The following is a 16,839-nucleotide window of genomic DNA, read 5'->3' as shown; positions in this document are numbered from 1 at the left end:
TTTACCCTCCACGCTGCCCTCCAATACTAAATTTGTGATCCCTCGATGTCTCAGAACATGTCCTACCAGCCGATCCCTTCTTCTTGTCAAGTTGTGCCACAAACTCCTCTTCTCCCCAATTCTATTCAACACTTCCTCATTAGTTATGTGATCTACCCATGTAATCTTCAGCATTCTTCTGTAGCATCACATTACAAAAGCTTCTATTCTCTTCTTGTCAAAACTATTTATTGTCCATGTTTCACTTCCATACATGGCTACACACCATACAAATACATTCAAAAACGACTTCCTGACACTTAAATCTATACGCGATGTTAACAATTTTTTCTTCTTCAGAAACACTTTCCTTGCCAGTGCCAGTCTACATTTTATGTCATCTCTACTTCGACCATCATCAGTTATTTTGCTCCCCAAATAGCAAAACTCCTTTACTACTTTAAGTGTCTCATTTCCTAATCTAATTCCCTCAGCATCACCTGACTTAATTAGACCACATTCCATTATCCTCATTTTGCTTTTGTTGATGTTCATCTTATATCCTCCTTTCAAGACACTGTCCATTCCGTTCAACTGCTCTTCCAAGTCCTTTGCTGTCTATGACAGAATTACGATGTCATCGGCGAACCTAAAAGTTTTCATTTCTTCTCCATGGATTTTAATATCTACTCCGAATTTTTCTTTTGTTTCCTTTACTGCTTCCTCAATGTACAGGTTGAATAACATTGGGGATAGTGTATAACCCTGTCTCATTCCCTTCCCAACCACCTTTCATACCCCTCGACTCTTCTAACTGTCATCTGGTTTCTTTACAAATTGTAAATGTCCTTTCGCTCCCTGTATTTTATTCCTGCCACATTCAGAATTTGAAAGAAAGAGAAAGCTTTTGACAATGTTGACTGGAATACTAAGTCTAAGAAAAGGCAAACCTACGTTTCTAGCATTTGTAGTGTAGCTTCTAAGATAAGCCATAGGGTCAGTATTGCCTCACGTGTTCCAACATTTCTACAGAATCCAAACTGATATTTCCCGAGGTCGGCTTCTACCAGTTTTTCCATTCGTCTGTAAGGAATTCGCATTAGTATTTTGCAGCCGTGGCTTATTAAACTGATAGTTCGGTACTTTTCACATTTCTCAACACCTGCTTTCTTTGGGATTCGAATGATTATATTCTTCTTGAAGACAGAGGGTATTTCGCCTGTCTCATACATCTTGCTCACCAGATGGTAGAGGCGACTAAAAGGAGTCTCAAACTTTTCGGCCTTATATGATGGTCCCCTCTTGGGTTTGACCTCCAATTTTCCAAATTTCCATTGTTAGTGTGTGCCATTTGGGGATGGACGCCTTATGTGGTGTTTTTCTATTGGTCCATCATGCACAAGCATCTTGCATGCTACCTATTGTCATGTGGCGGGATTTACACCCAACGTCTTCTGGGTTGCCTCTTTCTCATCTTGTGCGCAATCCCCTTCTTAGCGCCCACGACAGCTGTGGACCCTTTCAACACCTAAAATCCAGCACGGTAGCCAGTCCGTTGTGGTGGGGTCGTCATGTACCCTCTTTGTGGTAGCCCCCGGACCACGCAGGGATTGCACTACAGATGCCAGAGCTGTTTCCTCCCCATGCATGCCAAGGAGTATGTGCCCATCATGTCTGGGGCACGGGGACTCCGGGCAACAGGATATCGGTCAGGTACCCGTTGCTTTGGCTGGGTGGCGCCCTTGGGGAGAGCCCTCGTTCGGAGTAGGTGGCATCCGGGCGGAAGTGGCGCAATGAAGCGCAATAAATCACACCAAGCTGGTGGTCGCACGGCCATCAGCGTCTCTAAGCGAGGCAGAGTTGACTTTGATGCGGCCCAATATGACCCTCAGTCGTTCCCCTCGTTGGCTGCGCCGTGGGAGGGACGCGGATCTACTGCCAAGCGGGATCCTGACGTACCACAATACCCTGTCTGCAGCAGGACTGACGGTGACTCCTTTCTTACGACGAAGCCTCTGTTTTTTGTGGAACACCTGGAGGATAAGTTTGGGGAAGTGGCAGGGTTGTCTAAAATGAGGAATGGGTCCATCCTCCTCAAGACGTCCTCCCCAGCCCAGTCCCGGGCGTTGCTCTTGTGTGAGAAGCTCGGAGACGTCCCTGTTACCGTCACTCCCCACGGTAGCTTAAATATGGTCCAGGGGATTATTTACCATCGTGACCTATTGTTACAATCCGACGACGAGCTGAGATCCGACTTGGAACGACGTGGTGTGCGTTTTGTCCGTCGTGTACATAGAGGACCCAAGACTAACAGGGTGGTCACCGGTGCCTTTATCTTGGCCTTCGACGGTGCTGCATTGCCCAAGAAGGTCAAGGTAATGGTTTACCATTGTGACGTCAAGCCATACGTCCCTCCCTCGATGCGGTGCTTCCAGTGCTGGAAGTTTGGGCATATGTCCTACCGTTGCCCATCTAGCGCCACATGTCAAGATTGTGGACGCCCCTCTCATCCCGATTCTCCATTTGCGCCCCCGCCTTTCTGTGTCAACTGTGGGGAACACCACTCTCCATGCTCGCCGGACTGCCTCGTTCTTCATAAGGAGCGGAAGATAATGGAATTTAAGACCCTGGACTGGCTTACTTATCACGAGGCAAAACTGAAATTCGGAAGGTTGTATCCTGTCCCACTTCGAACAGCTTATGCTGCAGCCACGTTATCGTCGCCCTCGGGAGCGGCAGTTGTCTCCTTCAGTGGGCCCTCGAGGCTGTGCATCTCTGTCTGCCCCCCTAGTGTCTGGGGGCAAGCCTTCCTCTGTTGCCCCCTTATCAGTTGGGGGCAAACCCTCTTCTGTCACTCCCCCCCCCTTCCCCGGGAGTGACATCTGCTCAAAAACCGGGGGGCTCGATTCCTCCCCCTCCTTCTCCACCGGCGTTGCCTCTGCCGGTTCCTCTCTCGCGGAAGGGGTCCCTCGGGGCCCTCCGTTCCTTCTCCTACCCAGCCGGATGTCAGCCAATGGCTGAAGGTTCAGCCCCCTGCTGGTCGTAGGGCTTCTGCGTCGTCGTCAGCCTCCGACGCTCCTTCAGAGAAGCTCTCCCAGCCTTCTAACCCAAAGGACAGATGCGAGAAGAAGGAACGGAATGTGTCCAAGAAGAAGGACATTCCGGCAGTTTCAGTACCGCCTGCTGTACATAGTTCCGGCTCTGGGGATGAGGTGGAGATCCTCGCCTCTGCCGCGGATCTCGCCCTCACGGAACCCTCGGGGCCTTTACTATGGACACAGCTGACTCTCGCGTGGTGGCGGCCGTTGGCTCTGAGGCGCCGTCTGCCTCTTAGTCGCCTTCACGCCCTCCCAGTCCCTTCCTGCTTCCATTCTCCAGTGGAATTGTGGCGGTTATTTCCGCCACCTGCCTAAGCTCCTGATGCTTCTGAGTGTTTCCCCTGTTCTCTGCATTGCTCTTCAGGAAACTTGGTTTTCAGCAATGCGGACCCCTGCCCTTCACGGTTATTGGGGATACTATAAGAACTGCGCTGCCTGTCAATGAGCGTCAGGTGGAATTTGCCTCTTCGTTCACCACTCTGTCTGTAGCTCGCCAGTACCCCTTCTGACGCCTTTAGAGGCAGCCGGAGAGAGCTCAATCCTGACAGTGACTATTACTGTTTGCTCTGTTTACATTCCTCCGGATGGGGAGCTCCCCCCGACACGTCTTGGCTGCACTGCTGGCTCAACTCCCGCCACCATTGCTGCTTTTGAGCGATTTCAATGCCCACAACCCTCTATGGGGTGGGACTGTCTCCGATGACCGCGGTCGTGCAGTGGAGCATGTGTTGGCTCAGCTCGACCTTAGCCTCTTGAACACAGGTGCTTCCACGCATTTCAGTGTGGCCCATGGCTCGTTCTCAGCCATCGATCTCTGTCTTTGCAGCCCCGGACTTGCCCCATCCCTCCACTGGAGAGTGCTTACTGACCTGTGTGGTAGTTACCATTTTCCCATCTATTTGTCACTGCCCCAGTGTCATTCTTCTGGGCACCTGCCCCGCTGGGCTCTCAACAGGGCTGACTGGCCGGCTTTTACTTCCACTGCCACCATTGCTTCTCCCCCACAGGGTGACATTGACGAGGTGGTCCTTGTCTTGACCACGTCAATTATTTCAACGGCCGAGGCTGCCATCCCCCACTCTTCTGGACTCCCTCTGAGGTAGGCTGTCCGCTGGTGGTCGCCGGAGATTGCTAAGGCTATTCGCAACCATAGGCGGGCTCTCCAGCGTCATATTCAGCACCCGTCTCTGGAGACCCTCATCGCCTTTAAGAGGCTCCGTGCCCTGACCCGCCGTATTATTGAACTGCGTAAGCAGGAGTGCTGGGAGAGGTATGTCTCATCCTTGGGCTCCTGTGTCTCCCCCTCGCTCGTGTGGTCCCGCATCCGGCGGGTTTATGGATACCAGCACCGTCCAGGGAGATTCCAGGGACACCCATATTGGTCTGTCTCCACGGACGCTGCTGCCATTGCTGACCACCTTGCCGCGCACTTTGCTATGAGCTCTGCGACTGCAACTTACCCCCCGCTCCTTTCGCTCTCTAAAGGAGCGCGCTGAGCGGACGCCGTTATCATTCCGCACACGTCGTTCTGAAAAATACAATACTCCTTTCAGCGAGAGGGAATACCTCGCTGCCCTCGCCGATTGCCCTGATACAGCACCAGGACCAGACTGCATCCACGCTGAAGCATCTCTCCAGGGACTGGCAGAGACACATCCTCACCATCTTTAACCGCATTTGGAGAGAGGGCGTGTTCCCGTCGCAATGGCGAGAGGGTGTTATTGTCCCCATCTTGAAGCCCGGTGTGGACCCTCTGGCAGTGGACAGCTATTGTCCCATTACCCTCACCAACGTTTTGTGCAAATTGCTCGAACGTATGGTGGGGCGGCGTTTGTGTTGGATCCTTGAGTCGTGCAGTCTCCTCGCTCCATCCCAGGGTGGCTTCCGTCAGGGCCGGTCTGCTGCGGACAATTTGGTGCGGCTGGAATCTGCTATCCGTAGGGCCTTTGCCCGCCGTCAGCAGCTCGTTGCTGTATTTTTTTGATCTGCTGAAGGCATATGACACAACATGGAGACATTACATCCTTGCTACGTTGCATGAGTGGGGTCTTCGTGGTCAGCACCCAGCTTTTCTTCAAAACTTTTTAATGCGCCGCTCTATCCGGGCGCAAGTCTGTGCCGCCTCTAGTTCATCTTATATACAGGAAAATGGGGTCCCGCAGGGCTCGGTGTTGAGCGTTTCCTTATTTCTAGTGGCCATTAATGGTCTGGCTGCAGCCGTGGGGTCGTCGGTGTCTCCTTCTTTGTATGCCGATGACTTCTGCATCTCATTTAGCTCAACGACTACGGGAGTCGGCGAACGCAGGCTGCAAGTAGCCGTTCGCAAGGCAGCATCATGGGCTCTGACTCGTGGATTTCAGTTCTCTGCAGCCAAGACTCGAGTTATGCACTTCTGCAGGCGTCGGACGGTCCACCCTCATCCGGAACTTTACCTCGACGGCCACCTACTTGAAGTGGTGGACACTAGCCGCTTCTTAGGACTCTTCTTTGATGCCTGGCTTACATGGGTTCCTCATATTACTTAGCTGAAGCAAAAGTGCTGGCGGCACCTCAACGCCCTCCGCTGCCTGAGCCACGCGTCTTGGGATACAGATCGCTGCACGCTGTTCCGATTGTACAGAGCCCTTGTGCAGTCCAGGCTTGATTATGGGAGCCTGGCCTATGGGTCTGCATCGCCCTCAGTGTTGACGTTGTTGGACCCCATACACCACTGTGGGGTTCGGCTTGCAACTGGCGCTTTCCGTACGAGCCCCGTGGATAGTCTACTGGTGGAGGCCAGGGTTCCCCCACTGCGGATTTGCCGCCACCGACTGCTCGCCGACTATGCTGTCCATGTGCATTGCTCACCGGGCCATCCCAATCATCACCTGCTTTTCCCTGCCATGGTCCTCCCTCTGCCTGACCGGCGACCTAGGTCTGGGCTTTGCATTGCTGTCCGTGTCCAGTCCCTGCTGTCGGGGTCATTCCCTCTTCTGCCACCCTTCCGGGTCCGTGCACCCACGCCTCCCTGGTGTATTCCCCGGCCGTCCGTCTGCCTGGACTTGGCACGGGAACCCAAGGACTCGGTTCTGCGTGTGGCCCTCTGTCGCCATTTTCTTGCGCTCCTCGCCTCATTTTCAGGCTGTGAGTCTGTCTACACTGATGGTTCCCTGGTAGATGGTCATACTGCCTACGCTTTTGCTCACGCTGTCCATGTTGAACAGCGCTCCTTGCCGGCTGGCTGCAGTATTTTTACTGCAGAGCTGGTGGCCATATTGCGCGCTCTTGAGCATGTGTGTTCCTGCTCAGGTACGTCCATCGTCATCTGCAGTGACTCCCTGAGCGGACTCCAGGCTATCGACCGCTGCTATACCTTTTCTCCTCTGGTATCCTTTATTCAGAAGTCTGTTTTTGCCATGACCCGCTCTGATCCTTCGGTGGTGTTTATTCGGCGATGTCAGGCTACGCCACTCGTCATGCCACATCCCAAGCACCTTACGGCGCAACGCCAGCTGCAGATCACGAGCCGGAAGGCCGATATCCAAAGCGAGTGCGTCGATCGCCCCTTTGGCCAGCCTGTCAACACGTTCGTTCCCCGGGATGCCAACGTGACCTGATGTCCAAACAAACTGCGGGCTGTTAAGGAGACGACCGATGTGTGGCGGTCCTCCCTTTGGGCTTCTCGCAGGGACTCTGTCATCCTGTGTCGGCTCCGCATCGGCCATACCTACCTGACGCACGGACATCTTTTGCGTTGGGAGGATCCCCCTCTGTGTCAGTGTGGGTCCCGGTTGACGGTCGCCCACATTTTGTTGGAGTGTCCCCGACTGTGCACCCTCCGGCAGTCTTTTAATCTCCTGGGCACATTGCCTTTGGCTTTATGTGACGATGCCTCCATGGCCGACGACATTTTAAATTTTATCTGTGGTAGTCCTTTTTATGGTTCCATTTAGGGAGGTCCTGCACATTTCCCTTTCTGTGTCTCTTGTCCTCGAGTCTAAAATCTGCAACCAGTTATGAGAGTGTGTATTCAGATGGTTGACTCTTTCCCTTTTTTGTTCTCATGGTCAGTCAACCAGTCTCCGGCTCTCTTCTTTTCTTCCGATTCTTTCTGTCCGGTGTTCGTCTGTACTCTTCTTGTCTCTAGTGTTCGCTGCCACATTTGTGTTTTTTCAGTGACTGGGGAGGGCGTCTCCTCCCCCTTGGGGTTTTACCTGCTCCGTAAATTTTCGTCTCGCCTGTTTTTGGAATGGTGGACTGATGACCTTAGCTGTTTAGTCCCCCCTTCAACATCCCAACAACCACCACCACCACCAACAGATGGTAGAGATATTTCAGGACTGGCTCTCCCAAGGCTGTGAGTAGTTCTAATGGAATGTTGTCTACTCCCAGGGCCTTGTTTCGACTTAGGTCTTTCAGTGCTCTTTAAAACTCTTCACACAGTATCATATCTCCCATTTCATTTTCATCTACATCCTCTTCCATTTCCTTAATACTGCCCTTTGTTATCATGGCTGTATCATTGGCAGACATTTTACGTTGTTGATTCTGTTTTTGTCTCTCCCCATCTTTACCCCATTGACTCCCTTGTCCCACGTCCAAATTATATTTAAATAAAATGTTTGACAGGCCATCTCCCTGTCTCACTCCTGTCTTGATTTCGAACGTTTCCGAGATCTCTCCCATGTTAATATTGTTCTCAGACACCTAATTTGTTCACTGCACAATCTTCCCTTCCAGAACCCTGCTTGGTACTCTTCGATTTAACATAGCTTGCTTTGAATAGAATTTTGTATGTAACAGGCAGTAACGAAATTTCTCTGTAGTTATTAGGTTCTGTTTTTTTTTTTTTTTTTCTCCTTCCTTGTGGAGGGATGAATTACGGCTGACTTCCATTCTTCTGGCACCTTTTCTGTTTCCCAAATGTTTTTCATTATTTTGTGTATTTTGAGTGTAATTTTTTTCGTAGTGTGGTAGAGCGCACTTATATATTGGAAAACACTATTTATGGGTGAAAGCGTACAAAAAGCTCTTTCCTACATAGAATTACGTTTTAATTGACTCTTCTGTCGCATGCGGGAGAACCACTATTTTCTGTAGGACACCGGATGCACTTTGAGAAGTAAACAGTTATGACAGTCCACTTTCACGTGGAGCATATCGCTTCGTGGGGTGTGAGAGGGGCGAGAGGTTGTCTGCATCGAGGGCAGGAGTAGGTGGGCGGCATTCGCGTCGCTCACGAGTTGTGTGGATGGCGCCAGCATCGCTCACGAGTAGCGGAAGGCTACGTTCAGTGCGGTCTCCAGGAAGCCCTGGAAGGTGACTTGGTACTTTTTCTGACGTTTTGCCCCCTCGTTCTCCTCCCACAGGCCCATCAGGAAACGCCTTTTTCGTGATGAAGGAATGGTCTGTCATCGCCATTAGCCACTTTGTGGCCATCTTTTTAGGCCATGGAAAAGCGTAAGCATCTGGGACGATGAGTGCAACGCTCTTTTGCCGGTGTCCCAAATTCCACTACTCTGCCTGCCTAGAAGACTGCGTTCTAATGTTTCCCTTTCGTTACAAAATTCACATGTCCGAATGACGCAGACTGATCTGCGCCAGTCTCTCATACGTGGGCACAGTTCTATGGACAACTTTGTACCACGAGTCTTTGGTGTGGATTGGTGTGGCATGCTCAGAGATTTTCGTCCAGACTCGTGGCCAGTGGTAGTCTGGAAGTTTTCTCTCGATTCCGGTTTTTGTGGTATTCCCCCTTAGGACGCCATAGGCTATATTTAGCGTGTCGACCTGTAGCCGGGGTTTTGCACCGACGCGATCACGTAGGTTTTGTCCATTGTGAACTGTTTTACATGACGCAGTTTGTGAGATAGGTGTCCGGATTGGACTTTCGCGTCTTCGGACTGTGGTCAGTAGCTTGTGATGCGTGTGGCTGCAAAGCTGTCCGCATTTATTTCCTCAGTTTTCAGTGTCCTGTGGCGTGACAGAGCAGCGCGTTTTGCTTTCATGTCCGCCTTCGTCCGTTGTCTGGAACCACGTTATCTGAAGGACTTTGAAAATTTCTCTTACCTGCAATAGATTATACGCAGCATCTGTCAGAGCCCGTGCTATTTCCGCTTGTACATATAGAATTAGCGCCCTGTACAAGGCTATCGATAGGATCGTCACATTGATCAGTTCTATCCTGTGAGTGATCATCGCGTTCTTGTTCTGCAGAGCTCTCTTATGTTGTGCAGAATGCTCGCCAGATGTTTACCACCATTTTCAAAGAACATTTCTGCAGATTTACGACGAGTACTTCGTGTTTCTCGGCTACTTGTCGCCGCTCTAAGGCCTTCGTTTCCGATGGTATGCAACACCGATTTCCTGACGTTCGTCTTCTCACCTGTCGCTTTTCAAACGACTTCACGATCTGCTGGGTTTCCTCAGTGCCTTCTCTGTCGGCTGCGAGGACTTCCATACCGTCATACCGTCTACATCGGCCATGCAAGTCGCTGTGGATCTTTCTGGTTGGTAGCGATTCATGGAGCTTCCCACCTTACGCAGCGGAACATCTAATGGTACAGCGAATACGGCCATGGGGCACAGATTTTTGTATATTTGTTCTTGCTGACGTCCATCCGTATATTGTCATCTTTGAATTGGCGTTTGTGACGACGTTCTTGATGACTCGTACGAATTTTGGGCCAAAGGTAAGTCGCATGAATGTCTTTGTCAGGCAGCAGTGACTGATCCTATAAAAAGCTTTGTGGGAATCTTTCAGTATTATCGCTGAGGGGGTATTGGTTGTTGCTGCATGCGAGATTATGTCCCTGTATGTGGAGATTGCGTCGAAGATGCTCTTGTCCACCACTGCACATGTCTGCCATAAAGAAAGCCCTCAACCCGTCGCAACGTTTGTATTTTTTGAGGACACTTTGTCGGCATGTAGCAGCGTTATGGGCCATTAGTCGTGGATATGTTTAGCTGCCTATTTCTTGGGGATCACAATTACCGTTCTTTCTGCAAAGTGGGCGATATTTTTGTCCCGTTTATAATTTCGTTACTGTGTATGAGGAGCTCGCAGAAGTCATTATTGAAGAATTTACTTCTGGCTCTTCTGTTTCCTTCCCTGATGGGGCGTATATTGACTAACGTGGTTCCCTCTATGTCGATTGCAGTTCTATGGCCGTCGACCATCAGTTTAGCTTCTCCAGTTTCTATGCCCTGTGTGGCAATGATGTTAGTTTCATGTCGAGTTTCTGGATCGATGTTGGTGGAAACGTATCTCAGTACCCATTCTATTCCCAAAGATGCTACCTCTTTTAGGTTTATTATGTTGGCTGCTCTGTGCCTAGTATCTCTTTCTTATTTCGGTTCTCATTTTATTTATGTTGCACGAGATAATCTTGTAGCTTCCCACCATGTACATTTATGCGTTTGGAGTAATTTACTGGAATATTAGACTGAAGCGTCATAGAAAGTGGTATAGGCATGCGCATTCAAAGACAGAGCTGTTCAAACAAGGAGAATAAGGCACTGTGGTTGGCAACGCCTATACAAGGCAGGTGCTTGGCGGAGTTGTTAGATCGGTTACTGCTGCTACAATGGCAGGTCATCAAGATTTAAGTGAGTTTGACTGTGCTGTTAAAGTCGGCGCACGAGCGATGGGACACGGTATGTCCGAGGTAGCGATGAAGTGGGGATTTTTGTGTAAGACTATTTCACGAGTGTACCATGAGTGTGGGGAATCCGGCAAGACATCAAATTTCCGATATCGCTGCGGCTGGGAAAAGAAACTGGAAGAACGGGAGCAACGGCGACTGAAGAGAATCGTTCAGTGTGGGAGAAGTGCAACCCGTCCGCATATTTCAGTGCTGGACCATCAACAAGCGTCAACGTGGGAGCCGTTCAACGAAACAGCATCGATATGAGCTTTCGGAGCCTAAGGCCCACTTGTGCACGCTTGACGACTGAATAGCACAAAGCTTTATGCCTCGCCTGGGCTTATCAGCACCGACGCTTGGTTGTTGATGACTGAAATGAGACTCGTCCGACCAGGTAACATGTTTCCAAATTGTATCGAGAGTACGGATGTGTACAGGTATGGAGACAACCTCATGAATCCAGGGAACCTGCATGTCAGCAGGAGACTGCTCACGCTGGTGGAGGCTGTGTAATGGTGTGGGGCGTGTGTAGTTGGAGTGGTATGGAACCCCTGATACGTGTTGATACGAGCCTGACAGATGATGCATACGTAGGCATCCTGTCTGATCATAATCATCCATTCATGCCCATTGTGCATTCCGACGAATTTGTTCAATTCCAAAAGGACAATGCGACACCCCATACGTGCGGAATTTCTATAGAGTGGCTCCAGAAACGCTCTTGAGTTTAAACACTTCTGATGTCCACCAAACTCCCCACGCACGAACGTTATTGAGCGTATCTGGGAGGCCTTACAACATGCTGTTCAGAAGAGATCTCCACCCCCTCGTCCTCATACGTATTTATGGACAGCCCTCAAGGATTCACGATGTCAGTTCCGTCCAACTCCACTTCAGGAATAAGTCGAGTCCATGCCACGTTGTGTTGCGGCACTTCTGCGTGCTCGCGGGGGCGCTACACGATATGAGGCAGGTGTACCAGTTTCTTATGCTGTGGTTGGTCTGGCTGTCGCGTGATCTTCGTGTTTTGCACTCACGTCATTGCAGATGTTGTGTCCGACTCCTCTGTATCTGTCTGTTCTTTGCCATGGCTTCAGCTTCGTTGTCTATTGCGACTGCTGGTCGTCTTTCGCCTCCTTTGGTTCGTCGTCTGATTCTTTGAGGATGCGTGCGAGTTTCGTTACTCGTTCCTTTGTCGCCATCTCGCGCGCCTCTGAGTATAAGGTGGGCGCGGTCGCGGTCATCGCTGGGCCCGGCAAGCTGGCTGTTCTGAATGACAGGCAGGCACAGCTGGTGGCGAGGCGGCGTGCGTGCCCTTGACCAACACCGACTCAAAGGAAGGCCCGGGCGCTACGTCATCAGTCGTTAGTGACGCCACAACGGGTAGGCAAGCCACATGGCGTACGATCGTGAGTTTTAGCTGTGCAGTGCCGTTCCTTTTGTGTAACTTATTGTGTGTTTTCCACTACAGCAGTTATAGTGAGAGTTTTCACCATGGTGTACAAGTGCTGTGTTCCTCGCTGTAACGGGAATTATCCAAATGGACCTAAGGTCCATCCTAACGACGAAAACCTTCGTCGTAAGTGGATTGCAGCCATTCACAGGGATGCATTTTCACCAACCAAGTATTCCAAAGTAAGTAAATCCGATGGCGTTCCATGTTTTCAGTTTTTATAGTTCTACATTCTTTATCGGACAGGTCTTCAAAAAGGTATAAATATTGTACCCAGGCACCACTACTGGTTTTGTGTCTTCAGTCTTACGTAGTAAACGAATTTTAACCGGTCAGTTCAGCAACTAGTATTCACATTTGAATAGAAGAAATCGCATTTTCTACATTATTTTTTATTTACTCGAAGGCACGATTTATTTGACCTGCATGAAGGCAAATACTGATTTTCAGAGTAAAGATCATACAGTTAGCTGTGTTGTGACAAGTCAGAGCTCACACATCGTACAATTATTTTCAATGGAAATCTTTGCTACAACCTGACACAATCGAATTAGTCTTCAACTTCAGTCATTATTTTCGAAATTATTTTCAGGTATATGAACTACACTTTCCAAAAGAGGATGTTCTGAACAATACGAGACAACTGGACGGAAAATAGTGGCTCCACTCAACACACCGCGACTTAGAGCTCAATCTGTGCCATCAGTTTTTCCCAACTGTCCTCAGTACCTGACAGTGATACAGAATAAACGTGAAAACCCAGAGGCAAGAAGAATAAGATTGGACAACAGCGCTGTGTCTGCTGCAATATCTGAACCCTTGTGTACATATAAAATTTTTGAGGAAAGGAGAAGATTCACAACATTTAGCGAATTTATGGACTGTTTGGAACGGGAAACATTTAGTGAATGTTGGACTGTGGTTAAGAAAGAGGAATGTATATTATTTGCTTTTATTGACACTTCAAATTTTGTGCCATTTTTATCAGTGTCCGCTTGTATAACATGTGATTTAGAGATAAATGTTTTTAAAGCACAAACAGCCTTAAAAACTGTAGGGAGTTACATTTTTCCGAAAAAGATTCAGGATATTGGTCAAGTGAATAATATTTTGGAACTACTACTGTCCATAAGTGCCAATGTTCAAAGTACACAGGACAACATTAATATAATCTGTGATGTGTTGCAAAACGTTAGTAAAGTTACAGAAGGAAAAGAGAGAAATATAGAATTTCTAATGGAACAAGTTAGGCTGTTGCCTGTAGCCCAAGAACACTTGAGGTATTCTTTTGAATTTATTGTTTTTTGTGCCATATTGTTTTCAATTTCTCCGCATGCATATAAGTTTATGAGAAAGTCTCATTACATGTCTGCGCCACATCCTCGTACACTTCAGAAGATATGTTTAAAGTTTGGTGCAAGCCCTCAGAAGGAAAAGGTGGAAGATAACTTTCTTGCTTATGTTACACAGAAGTTTAGTTATTTGAAGAAAGAGGACCATGTTGTCTCATTAATGATAGATGAAATGCACATAAAACCATACTTGGACTATAGGGGAGGCAATGTTTTAGGAACTGCCTTCAATGGTACCACTGCAGCTAGCTCTGTATATGTTTTTATGATCCAGACCCTTTTGTCTTCATTTAAAGAAGTTGTACATATTCTTCCTGTAAACACTCTTCAGGCATGTGATCTTTTTACATATGTCAAAAATGTTATAACAGGCTCTCACAGTATTGGTTTTAAAGCGATTTGTGTTGTGACTGATAACAATTCCATAAACAGAAAATGTATGGCATATTTCTCAACACCACCAAAAAAGATTGTGGTTTATCCCCATCCTTCAGAACCTCGTTCACCATTATTTTTTATCATTGATAGTGTGCATGTGTTGAAATGCATTCAGAACAATTGGATCAACCAGAAAGATGCCCAGCAGGTCCTCACATATCCCAATTTTGAAAACATGGACAAAACTTCGACATTAAAAGTTGCTTCATTTTCTACTCTGAAGAAACTCCATGCCTTGGAAAGTAAAACAATCATTAAGTACTCCTATGGCTTGTGTATGAAACATCTCTGCCCATCAAATTTTGAAAGGCAGAATGTAAAATATGCATTAAATGTTTTCAATCCATACATTGTACAGGGGCTTCTCACTTTAGGTGAGGAACACAACCTTTATGAATATCAGAGCACTGCAGATTTTATTACTTTAATTGAAAACTTTGGCCTCCTCAGTAATAAATACTGACACCCTTGTCATTAATGACTCTGCTGTTTTTGAAACCAGCAAATCAGTTGTGTTATAAGGCTGAAAGTGATGGCAGCATTGGATTTTGAGGAATCGCTTGTAAATTTTTCCACCTTTCATCCAAAATAGGAATGTTATGCTCCACTGTTATCTTACCAACCCATAGTCCCTTACTTTTAGAAAAATTCTTCAGAGTGTAGTCAATTGGGTTGTTAATAATAACTTTCCTAGATCTAACGGCTGTCCATCACTCCTCTTCAGTGCACCTCCAATGCCATCCATGGTTCCTTTACCATGTGAACTGGCAAAAAAGTTCCACTCAACTGTCAATCCAAAGTCTCTCTCAAAATAACATAGATTGGACAAAGTATATTTATTTTTGAACTCTTTTAACTTTAGGAAACGCTTTTTTAATCTCTGTTATAACAGTTTCAAGAAAAGTCCACACATAATATTTTCTGTGTGAAAGATCATTACTGATGACTGCATAGGATCTGACTTCATGGTTTGCAAACCAAATCCAGAAAGTGCAAATAGTTACTTGTGAATGCAAACAGTGTGCACTCTGTACCTCATCTTGTGAAATTAAAGCATAATTATCTGCAAAGTCTATTTGAAGAGAGATTAGAAATTCTGATAATGTAGGCCTATTAATGTATAAACATAACACTGTGCAGAGAGATAAAAGTAAAAGACATTGTTAAACATGGGCTCTTATGAATGACTAGAATTTGCCTCAATAAGCAGTTTACTGGGCCTATATAAAATTTAAAACTTGGCTTAGCAATATTGTTGTTCTTGGTTAGAATGGAAAACATAAACTATATGTAATCTAAAGAATTTCAGGCTTAATTAACTTTCTAGGAGAACATCAGTTGAGTCATGTTATTGCCCTAATTAACTTTAAAATTTTTATTCCTCTGCATATATATTTGTTTAAGCACTACACCTAAATTATAAGTTTTCATGCTAAAAACTGTTTTCATATATAATAAACATAGTTAAAAAAACTTTTTTCATTCATAATAATACCCTTTGGTTATAATTTAAATATAGGGCCTAGGCCTACTAAAGATGAAGGTGGCATTAAACCTTCCAATTCAAGTTACGGGTGTTACACATGTGTTAAGTAACACCCGAAACAGAGCTGTTACCGGTGTTACTAATTTTAAGAGTGTTAAATAAGATTTCAAAATGCCATGTAATTATATAATATTGAAAAAACATGTGCATAACCCCACTTTTCCAGAAAGGTATTGTACAGAGCAAATTTACTAGATTAGAAATTACACTTTTGTATCTTTCTTGTTAAGGGGGTTACAAGCTGCATATATATTATAAAACTAACAAAATAAAGAAATACAATTAGCTTACCTCAACAAAACGAATTATTATGAGCTATAACAATGTTGACTTCAATATTTTTTGCAACAATAGAACACTCAGCCATAGATAACACAACTAATACTCATCTCGTGATAGCACAAAACATACCTCTCTGTGCTGCCATAGAGTAGTGCACTTTAAACACTAAGTGAAGGTAGAAATTTCATTTTCTCATGTTCATGATTATTTTGCAATGAACAAATGTACTTTTAACTTGGCATTTTTAAGGTTATATTTGTAATATTGTCATTTTAATTTTCATGTCACAAAGTCTCTTTAACATGAAATGACCCATATGAATGTAATTGTAATTGTGTTATTATTATTAAAACAAAAGGAAATTGCATTTAGTTTTTTTTTCTAAACTCTTACCACCCAGGACACTGAAAATGCCATACATGGATAGAAGATTATGTTAAATATTGGTAAAAGAGTGGTAGGTCAAAAGTTGAAATTTATTTGAAGTACTAGGACAAACAAATTTCTGTTTTACAGCAATGATTATGATCCTCTCTGATGAGAAAATGAAATTTATGCTGTACTACACCATAAGTTTCCAACGCATACTGTTCAAGTGATTTACACAAGAAGTACAGTATGTAATTCATTAAATCCCTTGTCAAAGCATATATTGCCATGCTTAAATTTCATAGTCCAACACAAACAGAGCTGTTGCTGTTTATACATTATTAATACATTTTATATGGAAGTTAGTGTAAACTGTGTTGCTTCTGCAACACACTATGGTCACAATTGGGCTCTTCTGAAGGCTTTTTGGTTTATCTATGGTATTTGGAGCTGCGGAAGTTAATGAAATGAAATGTCATGTCTCTGTACACATTGTGGCAGAAGGAAGGAAGATGGACACAATGATATGTATTTTATTTCTTAAAATTGTGTTGGCTTATAAAGTTTCTTCATTACACTGCAAGATATGAAAATTTAATTCTTATTATGTACATTCTGAAGTGTTATGACATAAGATTGTTTTCTTTTCCATTACATTCATAATGGTAGTGTGTTTTTCCTCTTAACAAGAAAACAT

At 46.1% G+C, this 16,839-nt stretch overlaps 1 protein-coding gene across 4 annotated transcripts in view; it reads left to right on the top strand.

Moving 5' to 3' along the window:
- LOC126284511 (uncharacterized) overlaps window positions 1-16,839 on the top strand; it is a 384,018-nt gene that overhangs the window by 343,922 nt on the left and 23,257 nt on the right. For 3 of the 4 annotated variants that reach the window (XM_049983488.1, XM_049983487.1, XM_049983489.1), the window contains one exon: window positions 12,748-16,101. The exons of the other annotated variant lie outside the window; for it this stretch is intronic. In XM_049983488.1, the coding sequence (XP_049839445.1) occupies window positions 13,032-14,408 (1,377 nt within the window). In that variant the 5' untranslated portion in view covers window positions 12,748-13,031 and the 3' untranslated portion in view covers window positions 14,409-16,101. Of the gene's footprint in view, window positions 1-12,747; window positions 16,102-16,839 lie in introns of those variants that run through there. 4 annotated transcript variants of the gene reach the window in all.

The sequence above is a fragment of the Schistocerca gregaria genome, chromosome 8 (assembly GCF_023897955.1).
Source record: "Schistocerca gregaria isolate iqSchGreg1 chromosome 8, iqSchGreg1.2, whole genome shotgun sequence".
Taxonomy (NCBI): domain Eukaryota; kingdom Metazoa; phylum Arthropoda; class Insecta; order Orthoptera; family Acrididae; genus Schistocerca; species Schistocerca gregaria.
This window is presented reverse-complemented; position numbering and strand designations above follow the sequence as displayed.